At 45.9% G+C, this 18,511-nt stretch overlaps 1 protein-coding gene, 1 non-coding gene and 1 pseudogene across 6 annotated transcripts in view; 1 reads left to right on the top strand and 2 right to left on the bottom strand.

Moving 5' to 3' along the window:
- Positions 1-1,172: 1,172 nt before the first annotated feature.
- Positions 1,173-1,279, bottom strand: LOC122702381. Its single transcript, XR_006343241.1, has one exon. It is a non-coding gene; the product is annotated as a U6 spliceosomal RNA (small nuclear RNA).
- A 3,067-nt stretch (positions 1,280-4,346) lies between these two features.
- LOC122702007 lies at positions 4,347-10,688 on the bottom strand (annotated as a pseudogene).
- Positions 10,530-18,511, top strand: part of ARHGAP17 (Rho GTPase activating protein 17) — a 94,988-nt gene continuing 87,006 nt past the window's right edge. For 3 of the 5 annotated variants that reach the window (XR_006343094.1, XM_043914546.1, XM_043914547.1), the window contains exon 1: positions 10,530-10,739. Coding sequence is in view for 4 of the 5 variants with exons in the window: in XM_043914546.1 (XP_043770481.1) it covers positions 10,687-10,739 (53 nt within the window). In the remaining variant the exon portion in view is untranslated. The remainder of the gene's footprint in view (positions 10,740-18,511) is intronic. The other 2 variants (XM_043914545.1, XM_043914549.1) reach the window with 2 other exon arrangements.

Below are 18,511 nucleotides of genomic sequence, written 5' to 3'. Positions count from 1 at the left end.
TTCCCCAGTGGTCCAGCGGTTAAGACTTCACTTTCTAATGCAGGGAGTATGGGATCAATCCCTGGCTGGGAAACCAAGATCCCACATGATTCACGGCCAAAAACCCAAAACATGAAACAGAAGCGATATTCCAACAAATTCAATAAAAACTTTTAAAAATAGTCCACATCAAAAAAAAATCTTTAAAAAGTAAATAAATTGATGCCAAGGTATCAAACAGTCAATTGTGGTATAAAGCTGTAAAAGCAAGTGTTAAGTGTTTTGCCTTGACATCTGATCAAATCAGAGGGCTTCAAATGACCTGACTTCAAACTCCCCTCCTCCCTTTCTGCTCCCACAGGTAAGGTCCCCTTAGCCAAGCCACTCTACTTATCACAGGGACACAGTTTATCCTCCAGAGCAGCCTCCAGTTCCCTGCCAGCCTGTGAACTCATTCAAACAACTCTCTGGAGCTTAAAGATACCTCCAATCTCTTGTTCCTCCAAAGTCCTCCCTCCCAAACCCCTGCTTGTTCACTCTTTTCCCAAGTGCAGCCTCTGTGGGCCTACCTGGTGTCGCCACGTCCTTCCCTGGGCTATGAGTATATGTGACGTATAAACTGCTGGAGGGCTTATCTGTTCAGTGTTGGGCCTTTGCCATAACTCTGGAGTGGGAATGCCCTTCCCCACAATGTGTGGAAAGGAAGCAAATGAGACACTGCTTTGATCTGCACTCCTTGGGAAGCATTATCCTGCTATGATCAAGCCCGTGGGCTTGAAGTTATTTGGGTAATAGTCTGTCTGGGTTTGCAAGAAGTCACATATAGCTGGAGGGTGGCCTGTAAGTGGTTGAGGAGTAGGAAGTAAGGTTGCTTTGGTTACTTTGTTAAAGTTTGGCTCCAGGAAGTAGGGACCCCTAAGGTAATTTAAAGCTGGGAAGTATCATCAGATCTTTATGTTAGAAAGTTCAGCTTGACCGATGTCTGCAAAATGGACTCAAGGAAACCCAGGAGTGGCACCAGCAAGACCAGTGAGGAGCCTGGACTTGTACTAGGTCATGGAAGAGACAGGAAAGGAAGGAATTGAGGGCTCTTTGGTAGTTGATTGGATATGGAGCAGGGGAGACAGAAAGATCAATCATAACTCTGATGCCTCTTTCTTTTTTTTTTTTTTTTCTTTTTTTGTTCTTTAAAAAAAAATATGGAACGCTTCACGAATTTGCGTGTCATCCTTGCGCAGGGGCCATGCTAATCTTCTCTGTATCGTTCCAATTTTAGTATATGTGCTGCCGAAGCGAGCACTGATGCCTCTTTCTTAGGTGACAACATGGACACGGGTTTTAGGAGATGTATAAGGAACGGAGGAGGATTCTGAAGGAAGATCCTGAGTTCCCTTTTGGACACATTGATTTTGAGAAGCCCACAGACAATCTGACAAAGGTGTCCAGTAGACAATCAGATAATTCAGTGTGGAGTCAAGAGAAGGGGAGGTCAAATACAGGCATTCAGAAGTCATCATCAGCGTCCAGGTGAAAGTCGAGGGGATGAGCTTGCCCTGAGACCACAGGGAGAGCGAGAAGGTGCAGTTAGCTGATGGTGGTACCTTAGAGAACATAGCCATCAAGAAGTGGTCCAAAGAACCTGCTGTAGAGCCCAGGGAACTCTGCCCAGTGTTAGGTGGCAGTCTGAATGGGAGGAGAATTTGCAGGAGATTGAATACATGTATATGTGTGGCTGAGTCCCTTTGCTCTTCACCTGAAACTAAAACATTGTTAGTCGGCTATACCCCAATACAATATAAAAAGTTAAAAAAAAAAAAAGTGATCCAAAGAAGTCGTCACAGAGGAAGCAGAGAAAGAAGAGTCTGATGTTAGGAAAGGAACTTATGGAGAGTAGCATCTCCAAAAGAAAGAAGGTGGAGAGAACTTTTAAGAATGAAGATGGAGCTAACATTTACCAGATATCACTGAGAGTTTAGGGAAATAAGAAGACTGCTTTCTAAAACATTAGAAGGAAATGGCAAACCACTCCAGTATTCTTGCCTGGAAAATCCCATGAAGAGAGGAATCTGGCAGGCTATATAGTCCACAGGATCATGAGAGTCGGACAACTTAGCAACTAAACCACCACCACCCACTGAGAGTTTAGGGAAATAAGAAGACTACTTTCTAATGCATTAGAAAATACCTGGGACATTGAGATAAGATTTTGTGGTGCTTTCAAAAAGAAGTCCATGAGGACTTCCCTGGTAGACTTACCTGATACCTTCCCAGGTAGGACTTCCCTACCTGCTAATGCCAGGGTCACAGTTTCGATCCCTGGTCTGGGAAGATGCTACATGTTGCAGAGCAACTCAACCCGTGCGTCTCAACTACTGAAACCCGCATGTCCTAGAGCCTGTGCTCGGCAACAAGAGAAGCCACCGCAAGGAGAACCTGGAGCATCGTAACTAGAGAGTAGCCCCGCTCTCCACAACTAGAGAAAGCCCGCACAGCACGAAGACCAACCACAGCCACAAATAAAATAAGTTTTTAAAAAGTCAGTGAGAAATGAGATGGTGGGGAGGAGTAAAGAATTTTTTTCAGAAGCTTTGTTGTGAGAGGTAGAGAGAGATGGTGGTAGCTGAAAGAGCAGAAAGGTAAGGATTGCTTGCTGGAATGACTTGGACAGGCTCTGAAGCTTAGGGGAAAGAGACAGGCACAAGATAAGGCCGGAAGGAAAATCAGTGGCATGAAGTATTTGAAAAAGTCTGAGCGGATAGTTTCTGGGGCACAATGGAGCAATTAGATTTTAACTGCAAAGCTGGATCCCTTTTCTTCTACAACAAAAAGGGAAAAGTAGAAGTGGATGGAGGGAAGTGAGTAGATGGTTAAATATAGGAAGGGGGTGTGGGAAATTGGGAGTTCCTGACTGCTGGCCTCTAGTGTCTGCAAGAGGGCATAAGGCATACTTCAGGAAAGCGATGACAGTTTAGAGCCGTTCTTAAGGAAATGGGCGAGAGAGTTGGTCATGGCCATGATTGTTTTTCGGATACAAACTGCTTAAATGCTGATTAATAGGAGCTAGTTAAAAGAATTAGGGTACATCTACACAGCAAACTAACTGCTGCTTTTAAAAAAGGGTAAGAGGAGAAAAAAGAAAAGGGGTAAGAAGGAATTCATTCACACCTGGAAAGATCTCTAAGATGTAGTGTTTGTTTTATTCAAAAAAAAAAACAAGTCAGAGAATGTACATAAATATGCAAGTGTTTCTAAAAAGCCTGAGAGAACACAGTTTATTGACAGAGTGGTTTCCCAGGCAATGAAGGGTTTTACAGGTGGTGCTAATGGTAAAGAACCCACCTGCTAATGCAGGAGGCATAAGGGATGCAGGTTTGATCCCTAGGCCAGGAAGATCCTCTGGAGGGAGGCAAGGCAACCCACTCCAGTACTCTTGCACAGAGAATGCCATGGACAGAGGAGCCTGGTGGGCTGCAGTCCATGGAGTCTGCAGACATGACTGAAGCGACTTAGCACATTAGCACCAGGCAGTGAAAAGAGGAGTGGGACTTAGCCAGGAAAAGTAACCTTTCATTCTTAAAAATTTTATGCATCTTGTACTTTGGGGCTGTCCACCTTTTTTCTTATACAAAGACTGTGCACTTGTATATTCTATCATTCTGAACATTGTGTGTGTGTGTGCTCAGTCGTGTCTGACTCTTTGCAACCCCATGGACTGTAGCCCGCCAGGTTCCTCTGTCCGTGGGATTTCCCAGGCAAGAATACTGGAGTGGGTTGCCATGCCCTCTTCCAGGGTATCTTCCCAAATCAGGGATTGAAACTGTGCCTCTTGAGTTTCCTGCATTGGCAGGCAGGTTCTTTACCACTAGCACATGGGAAGTCCCGTTTTGAATGTTAACACAAGGTAATATTTTAATTTCCCAAAATCTACAGAAGTACCTGCTCCTTATAAAAAAGTAAAAGGAAAGCTTCACAACACTATTTGAAGCATCCCTTGACCACAGCCTCCAATCCCACCCATGCCCTTTCTCATTAAAAAGTAACTACTCTTTCAAGTCTCATAAAAAGTAACTATCTTTGAAGTCCTTAAAATATACACTTTTTAGAAAAAGTATTGATATTTTTATTAAGCAAAGTGACTCTGAAAAGTCATACTCTGGTAAGGTACACAAACACAGTGACTTTGGTTTTTTAAAGTGGCTCAGTTTCTCGTCTCTGAAGAATCATCTATGGCTTTGAAAAGTCTTTTGACACATCTCCAACTCTCTTGCCGGGTGATAGCACCAAAGGTGGGTATGTAGGCAAAATATCAGTAACAGCATTTAAAAGAAGATGGCCAGACTCAGCGCTTTCAGGTCAGGGTGGGTTAGTCAGAGAGATAGCTGTGAACGTTGATTCACATCTGGCTTGGGGGGTGTGGATTCTGAGATAGTTTTAAGACTTGGTGGTACATTTTTAGGTAGTTTTTTCTTTCCTGGTGAACCCAAAGACTTTGGTTTGGGTGACAGAAGAGTGAGATGAGATTCTGTTTCTAGAAATTTAACAGAGTTCCAAGAAAGAATTCTTCGTCCTTGATTGCTGATTTGGTCTCAGAGGTGTGTTGGGGACACTTTGTGATCCAAGCCAGCCAGTCGTCCATAGGGTACCGCTGCCTTCCTCTTCATTCTCAATCACATGGATTTCTTCCTTTGTGATACCCAGAGTATTACCCATTATCTGCAACACTTCGTGACGTTGCTGTTTTTGGTGTTTGAAAATACACTATGAAGAGGTTCCTCAGGAGGCTCTTGTCAACTTCTGCGTTACTTAGTAAGTTCATCAACTTCTTCTGTACCTCATCCAGCACTTCCTGTTGGACCTCATTTTGTTTTTTTCAGATCTTTAATTTGTTCTTCCTTTAGATTCAAGGCAGCATTCACTTTCTCCTGATGTGCTTGTGCCGATGTTAATTTTCCTTCGAGGTTATCTGCTTTTTCCATCCATTCTGCGGCTACCACCTTCAGGTTAGCTAGTGGATGGCATCCTCCTTTACTTGTTCTCACGACAGAGAAAGCTGTCTCAAAGCGTCATCTCTCTGCGTTGGGATGATATTCACTTGTTCCTTCAACGACTCTATCTGCAAACTGGCTTGTTGATTTGCACTTTCCATTGCATTAGAAGACAGAAGGAACTTTTCCTCCAATGCGGTGACTTTCATTCTTAGTTTAGCTGCTCTGTCCTCTGCAGCCAAAGCCTTGCAGCTATGAAACGCTTCTGCTTCTACAGCCCATTACGCACTCTCTCCTGCTCCTGCTTTAAGCGTAGATCTTTGTTGTGTAAATGTTGAAACTCTGTCTGGAGGGTATGGTTTTCCATTTGTTTCTGTTTTAGTACCAGTATGGCTTCATTTCTCTCCTGTTGAAATATGTCTTCTCTTACATCGATGTCACTACATTTAAAAAATGACTTATTTCCCGTTTTGCCTCATTTTGTTTCTTTTAACAGATGCTCAAAAGCAAGTGCCTTCTCCTCCATTGTAAAATATTTCAATTCTTTCTCTCTCCACATCACAGACAGCTGCATATTTGTCTCTTGCAAAGCTTGATTTTTTGTTTCCTTTCCCCTAGATGTTTCTACTATGTTTTCCTTTTCCTCTTCCAGTTGACACATCTCTGATTCAATGCTGACTGCTATCTCCTTCAGGTTGATTAATGCCTGCTTCAAAAGTTCGTTTTCACTCACTTTATTAGTGAAATTTTCACTTAAACAAAGTAATTTATCACTTTTTGCCTGGATTAAAAGTTCTCCTTTTCCTTTAAGTTTTGTAAGTCATCTTGTTTGTCCTGTAGCTGCTTCATTTCTGAATTCACTTGTTCACGTCACTTTCTTTCTAGTTCTGAACTGTCTGCGATGGAATTGGACAATCTCTGATTATCTTCCTGGAGGGTTCTAATGGTTGCATCTTTTTCCTCCATTCATTTTCTTAACTCTCCTATCTCTTCTTTGAGCATTTTGGAAGAGTCACTCAATTCATCAGGTTTAACTGCCTTAAAAGAGGCTGCTGACTTGGAGCTAAGTGATTCTTCAGAAGGCTGTGGTAAAATTAGGTCAGACACTCCAAAGAGAAAGCCTTTGGCACTGCCAAGCTGCTCTAGGCTGAGATTAATTTGTGCTACGTGCTGCTCCAAGTTTTTGAGTTGGATTTTATTCCTTTCATCATTTTGATCAGGTCAGTACAGTTCATCTCTAGTTTAGAATTATTAACCTTGTCAACTGAAACTGGTGCCTGAAATTGTTGAAGTTCTTTCTGAAGACTGGTTGACCCACGCTGCATATTCTGTACCATGGCCATCATGTGCTCTTTCCATTCTTCTAGCATCTTCACCTGCTGTCTTAATTTATCATGTTCCCATAGAAGCTCCTCATATGGATCCACATGAACGTCTCTCACCTACCACCATTGCTGGACGTTTGCACTGTTGTCAGTAAAGTCTGACATTCCTGAGTCAAAGCATCAATTTCAATGTCTTTTTCTCGAACCATGTGGGATGAATTCTGGATCATCACTCTAAACATATCCTGAAACCACTCTTTTCAAATCTGGTGAGAGTTCTGTGGTGGCATCTTCGAGTTTCACAAGGTCAGCTTCTTTGGCAACAATTGTATCTATCGTTCTGAAATTTTCTCTTGTAAGATGACTATTTTCCCTAGTCTTCTCATCTAAAACAGCTAACATTTGTTCTCTTTCCAAAGCATACGCTTGCAATTGATGAATCTCTTCATTATGTTGGCCACTGGAAGAAGCTGAAGATACTTTCATACGAAGAAACCGTATCTCCAAATCTTTTTGCCAGATGAGCTGAGTTAGTTTACCATTCTCACCATGGGACAGCTGATCAATCTGTTCAGTTAAAAGAGTACTCTTTTCAGTTAGAAGTTTAATCTCCAATTTTTGTTATTTCTTGTAATAATCTTTCAGTTTTGGCTTTAGATCAGTCATGCTTTTCACTTCCGTTTTCTATGTGAAGACTCTGAACTTCTGTAACTTGAAAAATGTCACAGGGTTCTACTGGCATGTACTGGGATTCTTTAGGCAACTGGGTTTTGATTTGTTCTGTTGCATTTTGCAAATTCCTGATTTCCTCCCCTTGGGCCGAAAAGAGCTACTTGTGCTTAATATTCATTTGCTCGCATTGGTATCTGAGATCTTTCTATTTCTTTTGATGAGATTTAATTTCAAGATTATCTTCAACTGTGCTCCATGCAGAGTCCTCAGATTCTATTTCTGGAACAATTTTAGGGTTAATCATTGTTGTGGTTTGACTGTGTTCTTCCCTCAGTCATTCCAATTTTTCTTTCAGATGATTATTTTCTTCCCTCACGGATGCAAGACTTTTGGCTTTTTCCACTATGGTTTACTGTAAATTTTCCATTTTTCTTAAGGCTTGAGTACACTGATTTAACTCCTCCTGAAGCTGTGAACCTCCTTGAAGTTTTTCAATAAAAATGGCTTTCTCCCTTATATTGTTTCAACTGCTTCTGCTCTTCTAAACTAGATGACAAAATTTCTTCGGTTTCTTTGTGGTCAGCAATCATCTGCTCAACAGTCTCTCTTGACCGAGTTTAACCAAACCCTCACACTCCAGCTATTAGGCAGAGCTGTCTGCGTTCTCTGTACTTGACGGTTCTTTAATAGCTTGCTCAGACTTCCTCCTTTCTTCCAATAGCCTCTGTTCTGCCTGACACAATTCTGCTTCTAACTGTCCTTTTTGCATTTTTAAATGAATTAACTTTTCTTTTTGCCCATCCAACTCTTTAGTAATGTTCATTTTATCACCTTCAAGTTGACAAACTCTCTTTTTTTTACGTTTTAGATCTTGTTTTAGTTTATTGATGATGCTGTCTCCTTCATTTTTTTGGATCTTTCATCAAAACCACACACATTGTCATTTTTTGTTTCTGCCTGTCCAGCTCTCCTAACTCAGGGATCAGTAATTTCTTTTCAGTAGTGTTCTCATTGAGTTTTCCTTCTTTGATTTCCAAGTCATATCTTAAATGATGTACTTCTGAATCCAAGTTCATGTGTCCTATAGTTGAGCTTTTAATGGGTTCATATTCATTGCTCAATCTGACAAGTGATAGTTGAAGTTCTTCCTTTTCTCTATTTAATAATGAATTTTCTTTTTCCAAAACTTGGGCTCGTTTTTGAAGTTTCAGGTTCTCTTCAATGAGATTTTTATTCTGCTTCAAACTACTTAATCTCATCATTTCATTTTCAGCGTCAGACAGTGGCTGTTGTTGTCTGGATGCTTCTTCCAGGGATGTTCTCTGTGGAAGAACTTTTTCATTTTCTGTCACAGCATCACTATGCTTCTTAATAGAAGGCTTCAACTCACCTCTTTTAAATCTTTTATTCATTTCATTTACCTGGTCTTGATCTCTAACTAAAGCATCCATTTCCTTTTCTACAGAAGATAATTTTTTTTTAAGGTATTTTACTCTAATCTCAAGTCCTTTGATTTTCTTGGTAGATGCTACTTTTTCAGCAGCGAGAACTTGAGTAGCTTTTTGCATATCATGAATCATCTCCTCACAGTCCTTTAATTGCTTTCGATGCCTGCCACTTATTTCTGCCAGTTTCTGCTGATGAATTTCCTGCAGTGCTGCCATTTCAAGTTGATGGTCATCAATTTCCTTATTTCGATTCTCTTCAAGTTCCTTGATAGTATTTTGCAGTTTATAGATTTCCTTTAGATTAAAACTATCCGCTCCCTGTGCTGTGGAAGTTTGAGCAAAATGTCTCCAATGGCTGACATCAGCCTCAAGTCTTAAAACTTCATTTGACAATCTATTTATTTCTTGTTGTGACCAAATTAGATCAGCGAAGTCCATATCATCATTCTGGAAAGGTAAAGCATGCTGATAGACATCATAACCCAGTGAAAAGGGTGCAGGAGTTGAGGGCTGAAAGCTATCCTGAAGATTTACTGAGTGGGTGACTGACTGCAGCTTTAGCAACTCATCCTTCATTGCTGCCTGTCTTGCTGTCAGAAGTTTGATTTCTATGTCTTTCTGGTGTAACTGATGTCTGTAGCTAGCGGTTTGCAGCTTCAGCTGAAGCTCTGACGCTTCATACTTCTCTTCTAGATCACTACAAAGAATTCGAAGCCTCTCAATCTCTGATTTTAAGATTGATTCAAAGTCCACAACCTCCTCTCTTGCAGAGTCAGGGAGTTCTTCTACCTTTTCAGCTCCCTTCCTCAGCACATCTTTTGTGAAACTAGAAACATAGTCTGTTAAAGAGGCCACAGTACCACCCACTTGCCCCAGGGAATGGCCTAAGCTTAAGCCAAGGCCACCAAACCAGGACATTGTCCCAGGTCGTAGAACTGACCTGATCTGTCCTGCGAAAAGGATCCAGCGGAGTCGGACAGCCTCACTGCTGACCAGCTCGAGGTTAAGAAAAAAAATCAGTTTCTAGGCAACGTGGGCTGTGAAGGCCCCTTTATAGAACCCTCGGAGACCCAGGCGTGGCCTGCGACCTAACAAAGAAGTTGTCTCCTGTGACGTGTCCCTGCTCTGCTCATCCCCTCGACTTCCCAGCGCTAGGGTTGGGCACTTTTCTGCTTGCGTGATTTTCCCAGGGCCGGTAACACCTTGGTCCCCTGGACCGACTACCGTCACCGCAGCTCTGCGCCATCGGTGAGCGCATGTTCATAGAAAGCACACCTTGTCTCTGACTTTCTCTTTTTCTCTTCTTTATGATATGGAGTGACATTCAAGGTAGATTTAAATCAATAAAAGAGAAGCAGTACCACAGTATATGATAGTTGCTCAGTCATGCCTGACTCTCTGCAACCCCATGGACTGTAGTCTGCCAGGCTCCTCTGTTCATGGAATTCTCCAGGCAAGATTACTGGAGTGGGTTGCCATTTCCTTCTCCGTAATAGTATTCAAATGGGAATAAAATATACTTAATTGCCTCTGACTTTTTTACCAAGTGGCATCTCACAACACACACTGGCCTGCAGCTTGTTTCACGCAACTATTTTTTTTTTTCCTTAAAAAAAAAAAATCAAGGTAAATGTACATAGGGACACGGGTCCGTCTTAAGAGTCCAGGTTGGTGTATTTTGACAAACGTCTACACCTGCGCATAAGCTCGGCCCTGGTAAAGACTTGAACCATTTCCATCGGCCCAAAGCTCCTTTCGCGTTCCACTTTGCCTCCCGCGCCCCCCAGAGAGCCCTGCCCGGGGGTCTAGTCCCGAGGGTGACTTTTTGGCGGCTCTTGGGGTCTCCACTCTTTGTGTCTGCTTTGCCCACCGCGTGTTTGCGATCTAGTCTGGGAAGCGAGTTAAAGATGAATATCACCCGAGCAGGCGATCGCTGAGCGGAAGCACAAACACGCCGAGGTGCGGGTGGACCGCGGCGCCCCGGGCGGCCGCGCGTCGCCGGGCCCAGGGAACCCCCTGGAGGCGGGGGGACCACGCGGCCCCCGGCGGGCGGCGGAGGCCTGATCGCGCGCCGCCCGGGGCCTGGCGCTGCTCGCCCGCCCCGACCCGGCCGGGCCGGCGGGCGGCGCCGCTGGAAGTGACGCTGCGAGGGCGGGGCTGCGGGCCTGGGGAGCAGTGCCGCCGCCGCCGCGCCTCGGCCGGGAAGCGATGTAGGAGCCGCCAGGCCGTCCCCCGTCCTGCCCGGCCCGAGCCCCGCGGGCCGCCGCCGCCGCCGCCATGAAGAAGCAGTTCAACCGCATGAAGCAGCTGGCCAACCAGACCGTGGGCAGGCGAGTGCGCCGCGCCAGGCCGCCGGGGGTCGCGCGGGCCGGGGGTCGCGGTCGAGACGGTGGGGGGGCGGGCCGGCTTCTTCCGCGCGCCCGGCCGCTACGGGCCAGGCTGAGGCTCCGCCCGAGGCCGGCGGGGCCCCGGGTCGGGGTCTGCGCCACGCCGCGGCCTGGAGGCCGGCTCTGGGCCGCCGCCGGGCCCCCGGAGACCGGACGGACGGACCGCGCCTCCCGCTCCCACCCCTCGGGGTCCCCACTGCCCCGCGGAGCATCGCCCTCCTGGGACTGGAACTGCCCTTCGTCTTTCCCTCCCCCGGGATCGGGCAGCCCCGGGCCGCCGCCTGGGGCTGCAACTCCGATCAGTGGTGTGTCCGAGGCTGCCGGGCTTGGGGGGCGGCATTCTCAGCCTTTCCGTGTGGCCCCCCTGCTGCAAAACCTCACTGGCAAGTGCCTGGGGCGGGGGGTAGCGGGGAGGCGAGCAGCAAGAAGCAAGGGTCATAAGCCCGGCGGATCTGCCTGGTGAGTTTCAGAACGCCCTTTGAGGGAGTTACGAGGTGGTGCTGTCTCTAGACCAGAGGCGAATATGAAACCGGACAGCTTGACATTTAAAAAAGCTTGGGGAAAAAAAAAAATTAGGAGAAAAGGATTCTGGAAACGCCTAGCGCCAGTTTAAAAATAAATAGCATTTTAAAAGTCTTTCTCACTTTGGGTTTGGAAGCAAATCCTGCTCCCTGCTTCTTTAGGATTCCTTGACTGCTTGACAAGCCTTGATTCTGAAATGACAGGAGAGAGGGAGTTAGTAGAGGAACCGCCGTCGGGACAGGACTGGTCTGTGGTCTTGAGAGCTTCTGAAGAGGACTGTCATGTGATGTGTTACCTGGGGCAGATTTTTCACGGTCTATCCAGGGCAAGTTAGCTGTATGGTACCGGTTTTGCTGTTTATTCTGGGAAGAGAGATGAATGCGGGAATTTTTTTTCACTGCGTTGGCTGCTTTTTTGCAGCAGTTGAGTCAAAGGGGGAGTTTGGTTTGGCCAAAGCACGTGGGACACTTCTTTTTTCGTGTGTGTGTATGAAAATACTTTTACTTCCTCTTGAGTTTTCTAAATGTGCTCTTTACTGTTTCGTTTCCCTCAACTTTTTGCTTAGTTTTGTTGTTTAGATCTTTTTGGTACCCCTCCCTGTTAGTTTGGTGTGCGTCTATCCTTTTTCTAGAGTTAATTCCTGTCTAGGCTAAAGCCTAGATGTGCCTTGTTTTCTGTTATTTGTGGGGAAATGATAGAAATAACGTGGAGAGGAAGGTAGACAAAGTATTGTGGTGTTGGTGGTTGAGTCGCTAAGTCATGTCGGATTTGCCATCATGGACGGTAGCCTGCCAGGTTCCTCTGTCCATGGGATTTCCCAGGCGAGAATACTGGAGTGGGTTGCTATTTCCTTCTCTGGGGGAATCTTCCTGACCCAGGATTCAAACCCGTGTCTCCTGCATTGCAGGCAGTCTTCTGCATCACAGGTGAATTCTTCATGGCTAAGTCACCAGGACAGAGTATTGGCGATGGCTCATGTTTCAGTCAAGAATCTGGGAATGAATTACAAGATAATTCTGTGAATTTTCTACCCCTCTTAGTGTTCTCGGGAACATGCATCAGGGAATCAATATTTAGTGAGTGTCAAGATGCATTTGTCAGAGTCATTTTGGTCTGTTTATACATTGTATCAGGCAAGTGATTTTTTTTTTTTTTTTTTAAACAAAGTTCTCAGGCTTTAAAAGCTGCAAAGCTGATTCAGGGAAACTGTTCAGGGTGTCTTTGGTCCCTGTGTCCTCTGTTGCAGGTTCTCTTTTTATACTTTTAAATTCTAGCCATACTTGCCTACTTTCAGTTTTCAGTGGAGGCTATACTTTTCTTACATATTAGCCTCTACTTGGAACTATCAGAAAGAAGTCTCTTTTACCACACCTGCCCTAGGTCACTTCCCACTTATTCCTCAGGTCTCCTTGGAAAGGTCTCTGCCTCTAAAAGGCCTTCCCTGGGACAGAGTTTGGATGTCCCTCCTTGGCTCTTTCCTAATCCCACACAGCACCTGTTTTTCCATAATGTAATTGCTTCTTTACTTGCCAGCATTCTTCATTTAAGAATGATTACTCTTTCTTCTTTGATTCCCAGGATCTTCTGTGGTTCCTATCACTTGGCAGATCCTCAGTAAACATGGTCAAATGAATGTAAATCCAGCTCTCACTAGATTGTTCAAGTGGTATGGGAAAACGAGAACTGGATAGACTGAGTGCAGTGATGTGACTCACTGTAATTCTGGCTCTGACCTTTGACTCTGTTTGAAAATCTTTATTGCCTGATGCAGTGTAAGCTGCAGCTATTACAGTGGTATTAAGGGTGTGGCAATTATGCACCTAAAGTCAAAAGTGTTTTTACTGGGGAACCTGTTACTTTACTGCTGTTGATTTCCTGTATATGTTTGTCTCTCCCCCCCCAATCCCGCCCGCCCCTCCACTTAAGTAATTGTCAAGGACTAGGGAGGCAGCAGCAGCAGGGAGGAAAGATGGAGGAGGCAGGAGAGAGCCTGAAATTGTTATTGGGCAGAAGCAGATGGTTGGTGGATATCAAAACCAGGCTTCTGGATGTACTGGGTTCAAAACAAAGGCTAAAACACACACTCTCGCTAATGAGTGAAGTTGTACATGTGAATGACTTGCCCACAGTGTGTACTGTCTGTAGTTCTGGGTGGTGTCTTTCGATGAAGTATTCTCTTTGCAGAATGAGGACCTTGTGAGTAACCCCACAGTGAGGTTCCATGGGACCAACATGTGGGAGAGTTAGTAATGGCTGGAAGGAGTGAGTTCTCATGATGCAATTTGTTTGTAATGGGTGGATGAGTCTGTTTCAGAAGGTGGTTCGAATGAGGTGGTCTCCTGAGGTGGGTGTCCCAAAGGAGACAAGGAGGATGGTTCTTTTGTGCCCCCTTGCCTTTTGTTGATTCACCGATTCAACAGTTGTTCAGCCCAAACTGTGTGTGAGTATGTGAGGTGTTTGAGTCTATTTCTGCCTCCCTGTTTCTGCCCTGAAGGAGCTCAATAGATTTGTGGAAGAGATAGGCAAGCAAAGAAATAATTGTTACCCTGAGATACGTGCTTTCAGATGGCTGGCTAATGCTGGTTCTTATTGGACAGAGGGAGGTAACAAAAACCAGAAGAAAGCTTGGGCAAAGCCTTTTGGCTTTGTCTCCATCTTCAAGCACTTTCAGATTTCTTTTGTATTAATGAGGTCTCCCTTGGTAGTATGAAAACCCATTTCAAACTGCCATAAGTGAAGATGGGAATTAATTGGCTTATATGTGACCAAAAAATATCCAAAAGGAGTCTGGCTTCAGGCTGGGCTGGATCCAGGGGTTCCACTCTCCCGATAAGCTGTGTGTCCACAGGAGAACCCCCCTCGCTTCCATCGTCCTCATTTCCAGTCCTAGAAGGACAGAAAACCTTTTCTCCCAGTCACTGTCTCCAAAGGCCCAAAACTGGCTCAGTGCTTCTGACTGGGTCCCCTGCTTCTCCCTGGAAGTGGGTGTGGAGTCAACTCCCATCTAAACCTCAGGGACTGAGAGTGGGGGAGTGCTGGCTCCCCAAGGGAAACTGGGGTGCCGGTTAGGAAACAAGAAACATCATGTCAGGTCTTTTGTAGTCTAATTCCCTGGACAGAGGAGCCTGGCTGCAGTCCACGGGATCGCAGAGTCGGACTTGAATGAGCACAGCCCAGCCCAGCAGCCGCAAGAAGCAGGCATTTTGTTCTTTGAAAATCCTTGGTGCAGATAATCCAGTGGACGCAGGTGGCGATTTGGAGGAGGTGATGCCCTGCCAGGAGGAAAGTGTACATGGGATGAGGACCTCGAAGAAAGTTTAGTTATGAGGTCGGAGTGTCCAGGAGAAAAGGAATCTGAAGGACTAACCAGGAGCGTTATGACCTAGGTGAGGCTCTGGGAGGGAGTGTCTCATTGGGTGTGGGTTCCTGCCTTGACTGAAGTACTCCCTGGAGGTTCAAAGCTTTTGAGATAAGCCAAGGTTACAAACTCAAATACCTGGAGGAGCCAGACGGGTAAAATAAATGAGTGACTGAGGACAGGTAAGGGTTGGGGGCGTGCCCTTCCCCGCCCCCCTCCTGCCAAAAAGGGCACATGAGAATATGGGCCCAGAGTGACTCAACCTTTGCAGCTTTCCAGAAAAGCCTGAAATCTGGACTTCAATGAAAGTTTTCAGTTCAGTCGTTCAGTCGTGTCCAACTCTTTGCGACCCCATGAATCGCAGCACGCCAGGCCTCCCTGTGCATCACCAACTCCCGGAGCTTACTGAAACTCATGTCCATCGAGTTGGTGATGCCATCCAGCCATCTCATCCTCTGTCGTCCCCTTTTCCTCCTGTTCCCAATCCCTCCCAGCATCGGGGTCTTTCCAGTGAGTCAGCTCTTCGCATGAGGTGGCCAAAGTACTGGAATTTCAACTTCAGCATCAGCCCTTCCAATGAGCACCCAGGACTGATCTCCTTTAGGTGGCATTTAATGCAAATGAGACAATCACTGTGATACTGGGGCAAACAAATCCATCAGTGGCCAGATTTGGCCTGTGGGTCACCAGCTGGCAATTGCTTGTCTAGAAGGACCTCGGAGTTCAGGATCCCTATTATTATTTTTCTTATTTTTCCTGTACCTTACCCTGATATTATTGGAGAAGGCAATGGCAACCCACTTCAGTATTCTTGCCTGGAGAATCCATGGACAGAGGAGCCTGGTGGGCTACAGTCCATGGGGTCGCAAAGAGTTGGACATGACTGAACAACTAACACACACCCTGATATTATTACATTCTCAGTTCTTTGGATTTGTTGAGGAGTTCATTCTTTCCTTTATGGTGGTGGTTTAGTCATTAAGTCATGCCTGACTCCTGCGACCTCATGGACTGTAGCCTGCCAGGCTCCTCTGTCCATGAGATTTTCCAAGCAAGAAACTGTAGTGGGTTGCTGTTTCCTTCTCCAGGGGTTCTTCCTGGCCCAGCAATAGAACACACATCTCCTGCATTGCAGGTGGTCTCCCGCAGGCGAATTCTTTACGCTGAGCCACCAGGATGGAAATCTTTAAAAGATTTGATAGTGTTATTCGTCAGCTTCTCTCTAGTTGGTTTACCGAGTGCTTACCAAACCAGGGCTTCCCTGGTGGCTCAAATGATAAAGAATCCACCTGCAATGCATGAGACCTGGGTTTGATCCCTGGGTTAGGAAGATCCCCTGGAGGAGGGCGTGGCAACCCACTCCAGTATTCTTGCCTGGAGAATCCCCATGGACAGAGGAGCCTGACAGACGACAGTCAGTTGGGTTGCAGAGAGTCAGACACGACCGAGCTTAGAACTAAGTACACAGCACAGTAGCAGACCACCTGGCTTCGTTCTCGCTACTGGCAATGATCATTTCTATTTTAGAAAGAGGGAAATGGCTTGCCGGGTTCATACAGCTGCTAAGACGCTGAGGCATGGCTTGGGTCCTGGGCTTCTGACTCTGGATGCCACGTTCTTCCCACTGCACAATCTGGGCTGCCTCTTCACCAGGGAAGGATTAATGTTTATTAAATGTCCTTGGTGCTTATTAAGCTGCTGGGCCCAGTGCTTTGCATAAATTATCCCATCGCCCTCTTTCAGTAACTCTTAAGAGGTGGTGTTATTTGTTCCTGATATAATGATAAGGAAACCAGAACTCAGAGAGGTCATCAAGCTAGTAAATGACAGATTTAAACTCTGGATTCTAGTTCCAAAGCAGCTGTAAATCCTTACTTCGTGTGGGAACTCTTACGTTAAGGAACCTGTAAGAGTCGTGAGTGATACTTTTGCTAAAATCCTTGAGGCTGAGAGCTGGATGTTGCTCTAGTTTAGTTGCTCTTACCAGGTATGGTTTCCCCCCCGGGGGACGTCTGGCGATGTGTGGAGACTTTTTTTTTTAATTGTCCTGACTTGGTCGGGGGAGGTGTAGGTAGCGTCCTGGGAGGCTGCTACACATGCTACAATGCCCCTGACCTGAGAGCCTCACAGCCCAGACTTATCTGATCCCAAATTCAAGACTGCTGAGACTGACAAAGCCTGTTCTAGTCCTTCCAGGATCCAGACATGTGAATTATCCAAACCAAGGCGCCAGTGTGTTCTCTTTGGCCTATTCAGTACTTTTTTTTTTTTTTTTAAACAATCATTGGCTCATATTTTTATCTGTTTTTTAAACTATATTTTATGTATGTATTTGGCTGCACCAGGTCTTAGTTGTGGCACTCTGGATCTTAGCTGCAGCATGCCGGATCTGGTTCCCCAACCAGGGATGGAACCCAGGCCCACTGTGTTGGGAGCTCGGAGTCTTTGTCGTGCTATGCTTAGTCGCTCAGTCGTGTCCGACTTTCTTCAAGGCCATGGACTATAGGCCGCCAGTCTCCTCTGTCCATGGGGATTTTCCAGGCAAAGAATACTGGAGTCTTCATTGGCTCCTATTTAAAAATGAGAAGTTTTCACATGAAAACCTGGATTTCCGGTGGCATGTAAAATCTCAGAAGACCTGGCAGCACCTGCCACCCCTCCCGAGTACAGGAGGCAGGAGCTGAGCTCTCCTGTCCGGGTGGGGCACAAGCTGTCCAGTTCAGCCCAGTCCCTACCTGGCTTGTTTTAGTCTGTTATTTGGTTAGCCAAAAAGTTCGTTCTGGGTTTCCCTGAAGATGGCACAGAAAAATCCAAATGAACTTTTTGGCCACCCCAGTACATACAGTCTTTGCCAACCCTCCCTGAAGGTCACAGATATCTAATGACCTTCTCCCCCGCCCAGGTGGGCAGCGCTAAACTCTCAAGGTGAGTCAGCAATACCCCTCTACCGGCACACCCAGAATAGCCCTCTGGAGCCACGCAGACTCCATCTTGTCTCTCTTCCATGAGACGGCCCTTCCTTGCTCTTGTCGGCCTCACATACTACATCCCTCACCTTCTCTGGGCTTCCCAGGTGACCCTGCTGGTAAAGAATCTGCCTGCAAATACCAGAGACATGGGAGACTTGGATTTGAACCCTGGGTTGGCAAGATCCCCTGGAAGAGGGCATGGCAATGCCCTTGGGATTGCCTGGAGAATCCCGTGGACAGAAGAGCCTGCTAGGCTACAGTCCATGAGGTCTCAAAGAGTCAAACACAACTGAAGCGACTGAGGATGCACCCCCTACTCTGCTGCCTCATTTTACTCATGTTGACTTTCTCTGAACAGTAATTCTGAGACAGAGGAGGCAGCTGTGCTCTGCTCCAATCCGAGTGGATTCCATCCAGCCTCCGCTTAGAGCAGGCGTGGCAAGGAATCTGGTACCTTTGCAGCTTCTTCTGAATCTGACCTTCTGTGGCCTTGTGATGTACTTTACATATTGTGAAATCCTAGGAGAGCAAACAGGGTATTTATAGGTGAGTGAAAACTCATTATTCACTGAGTTGGGGGGGTAAAAAACCCCAAAGGATATGGTCACATAGCATCATTTTCACATACCATATAGTGTTTGTAATGCAGGAGACCCCAGTTTGATTCCTGGGTCGGGAAGATCTGCTGGAGAATGGATATGCTACCTGCTCCAGTTTTCTTGGGCTTCCCTTGTGGCTCAGCTGGTAAAGAATCCGCCTGCAATGCAGGAGACCTGTGTTCGATCCCTGGGTTGGGAAGATCCCCTGGAGAAAGGAAAGTCTACCCTCTCCAGTATTCTGGCCTGGAGAATTCCATGGACTGTATA

This window comes from Cervus elaphus, chromosome 10 (assembly GCF_910594005.1).
Source record: "Cervus elaphus chromosome 10, mCerEla1.1, whole genome shotgun sequence".
NCBI lineage: Eukaryota > Metazoa > Chordata > Mammalia > Artiodactyla > Cervidae > Cervus > Cervus elaphus.
This window is presented reverse-complemented; position numbering and strand designations above follow the sequence as displayed.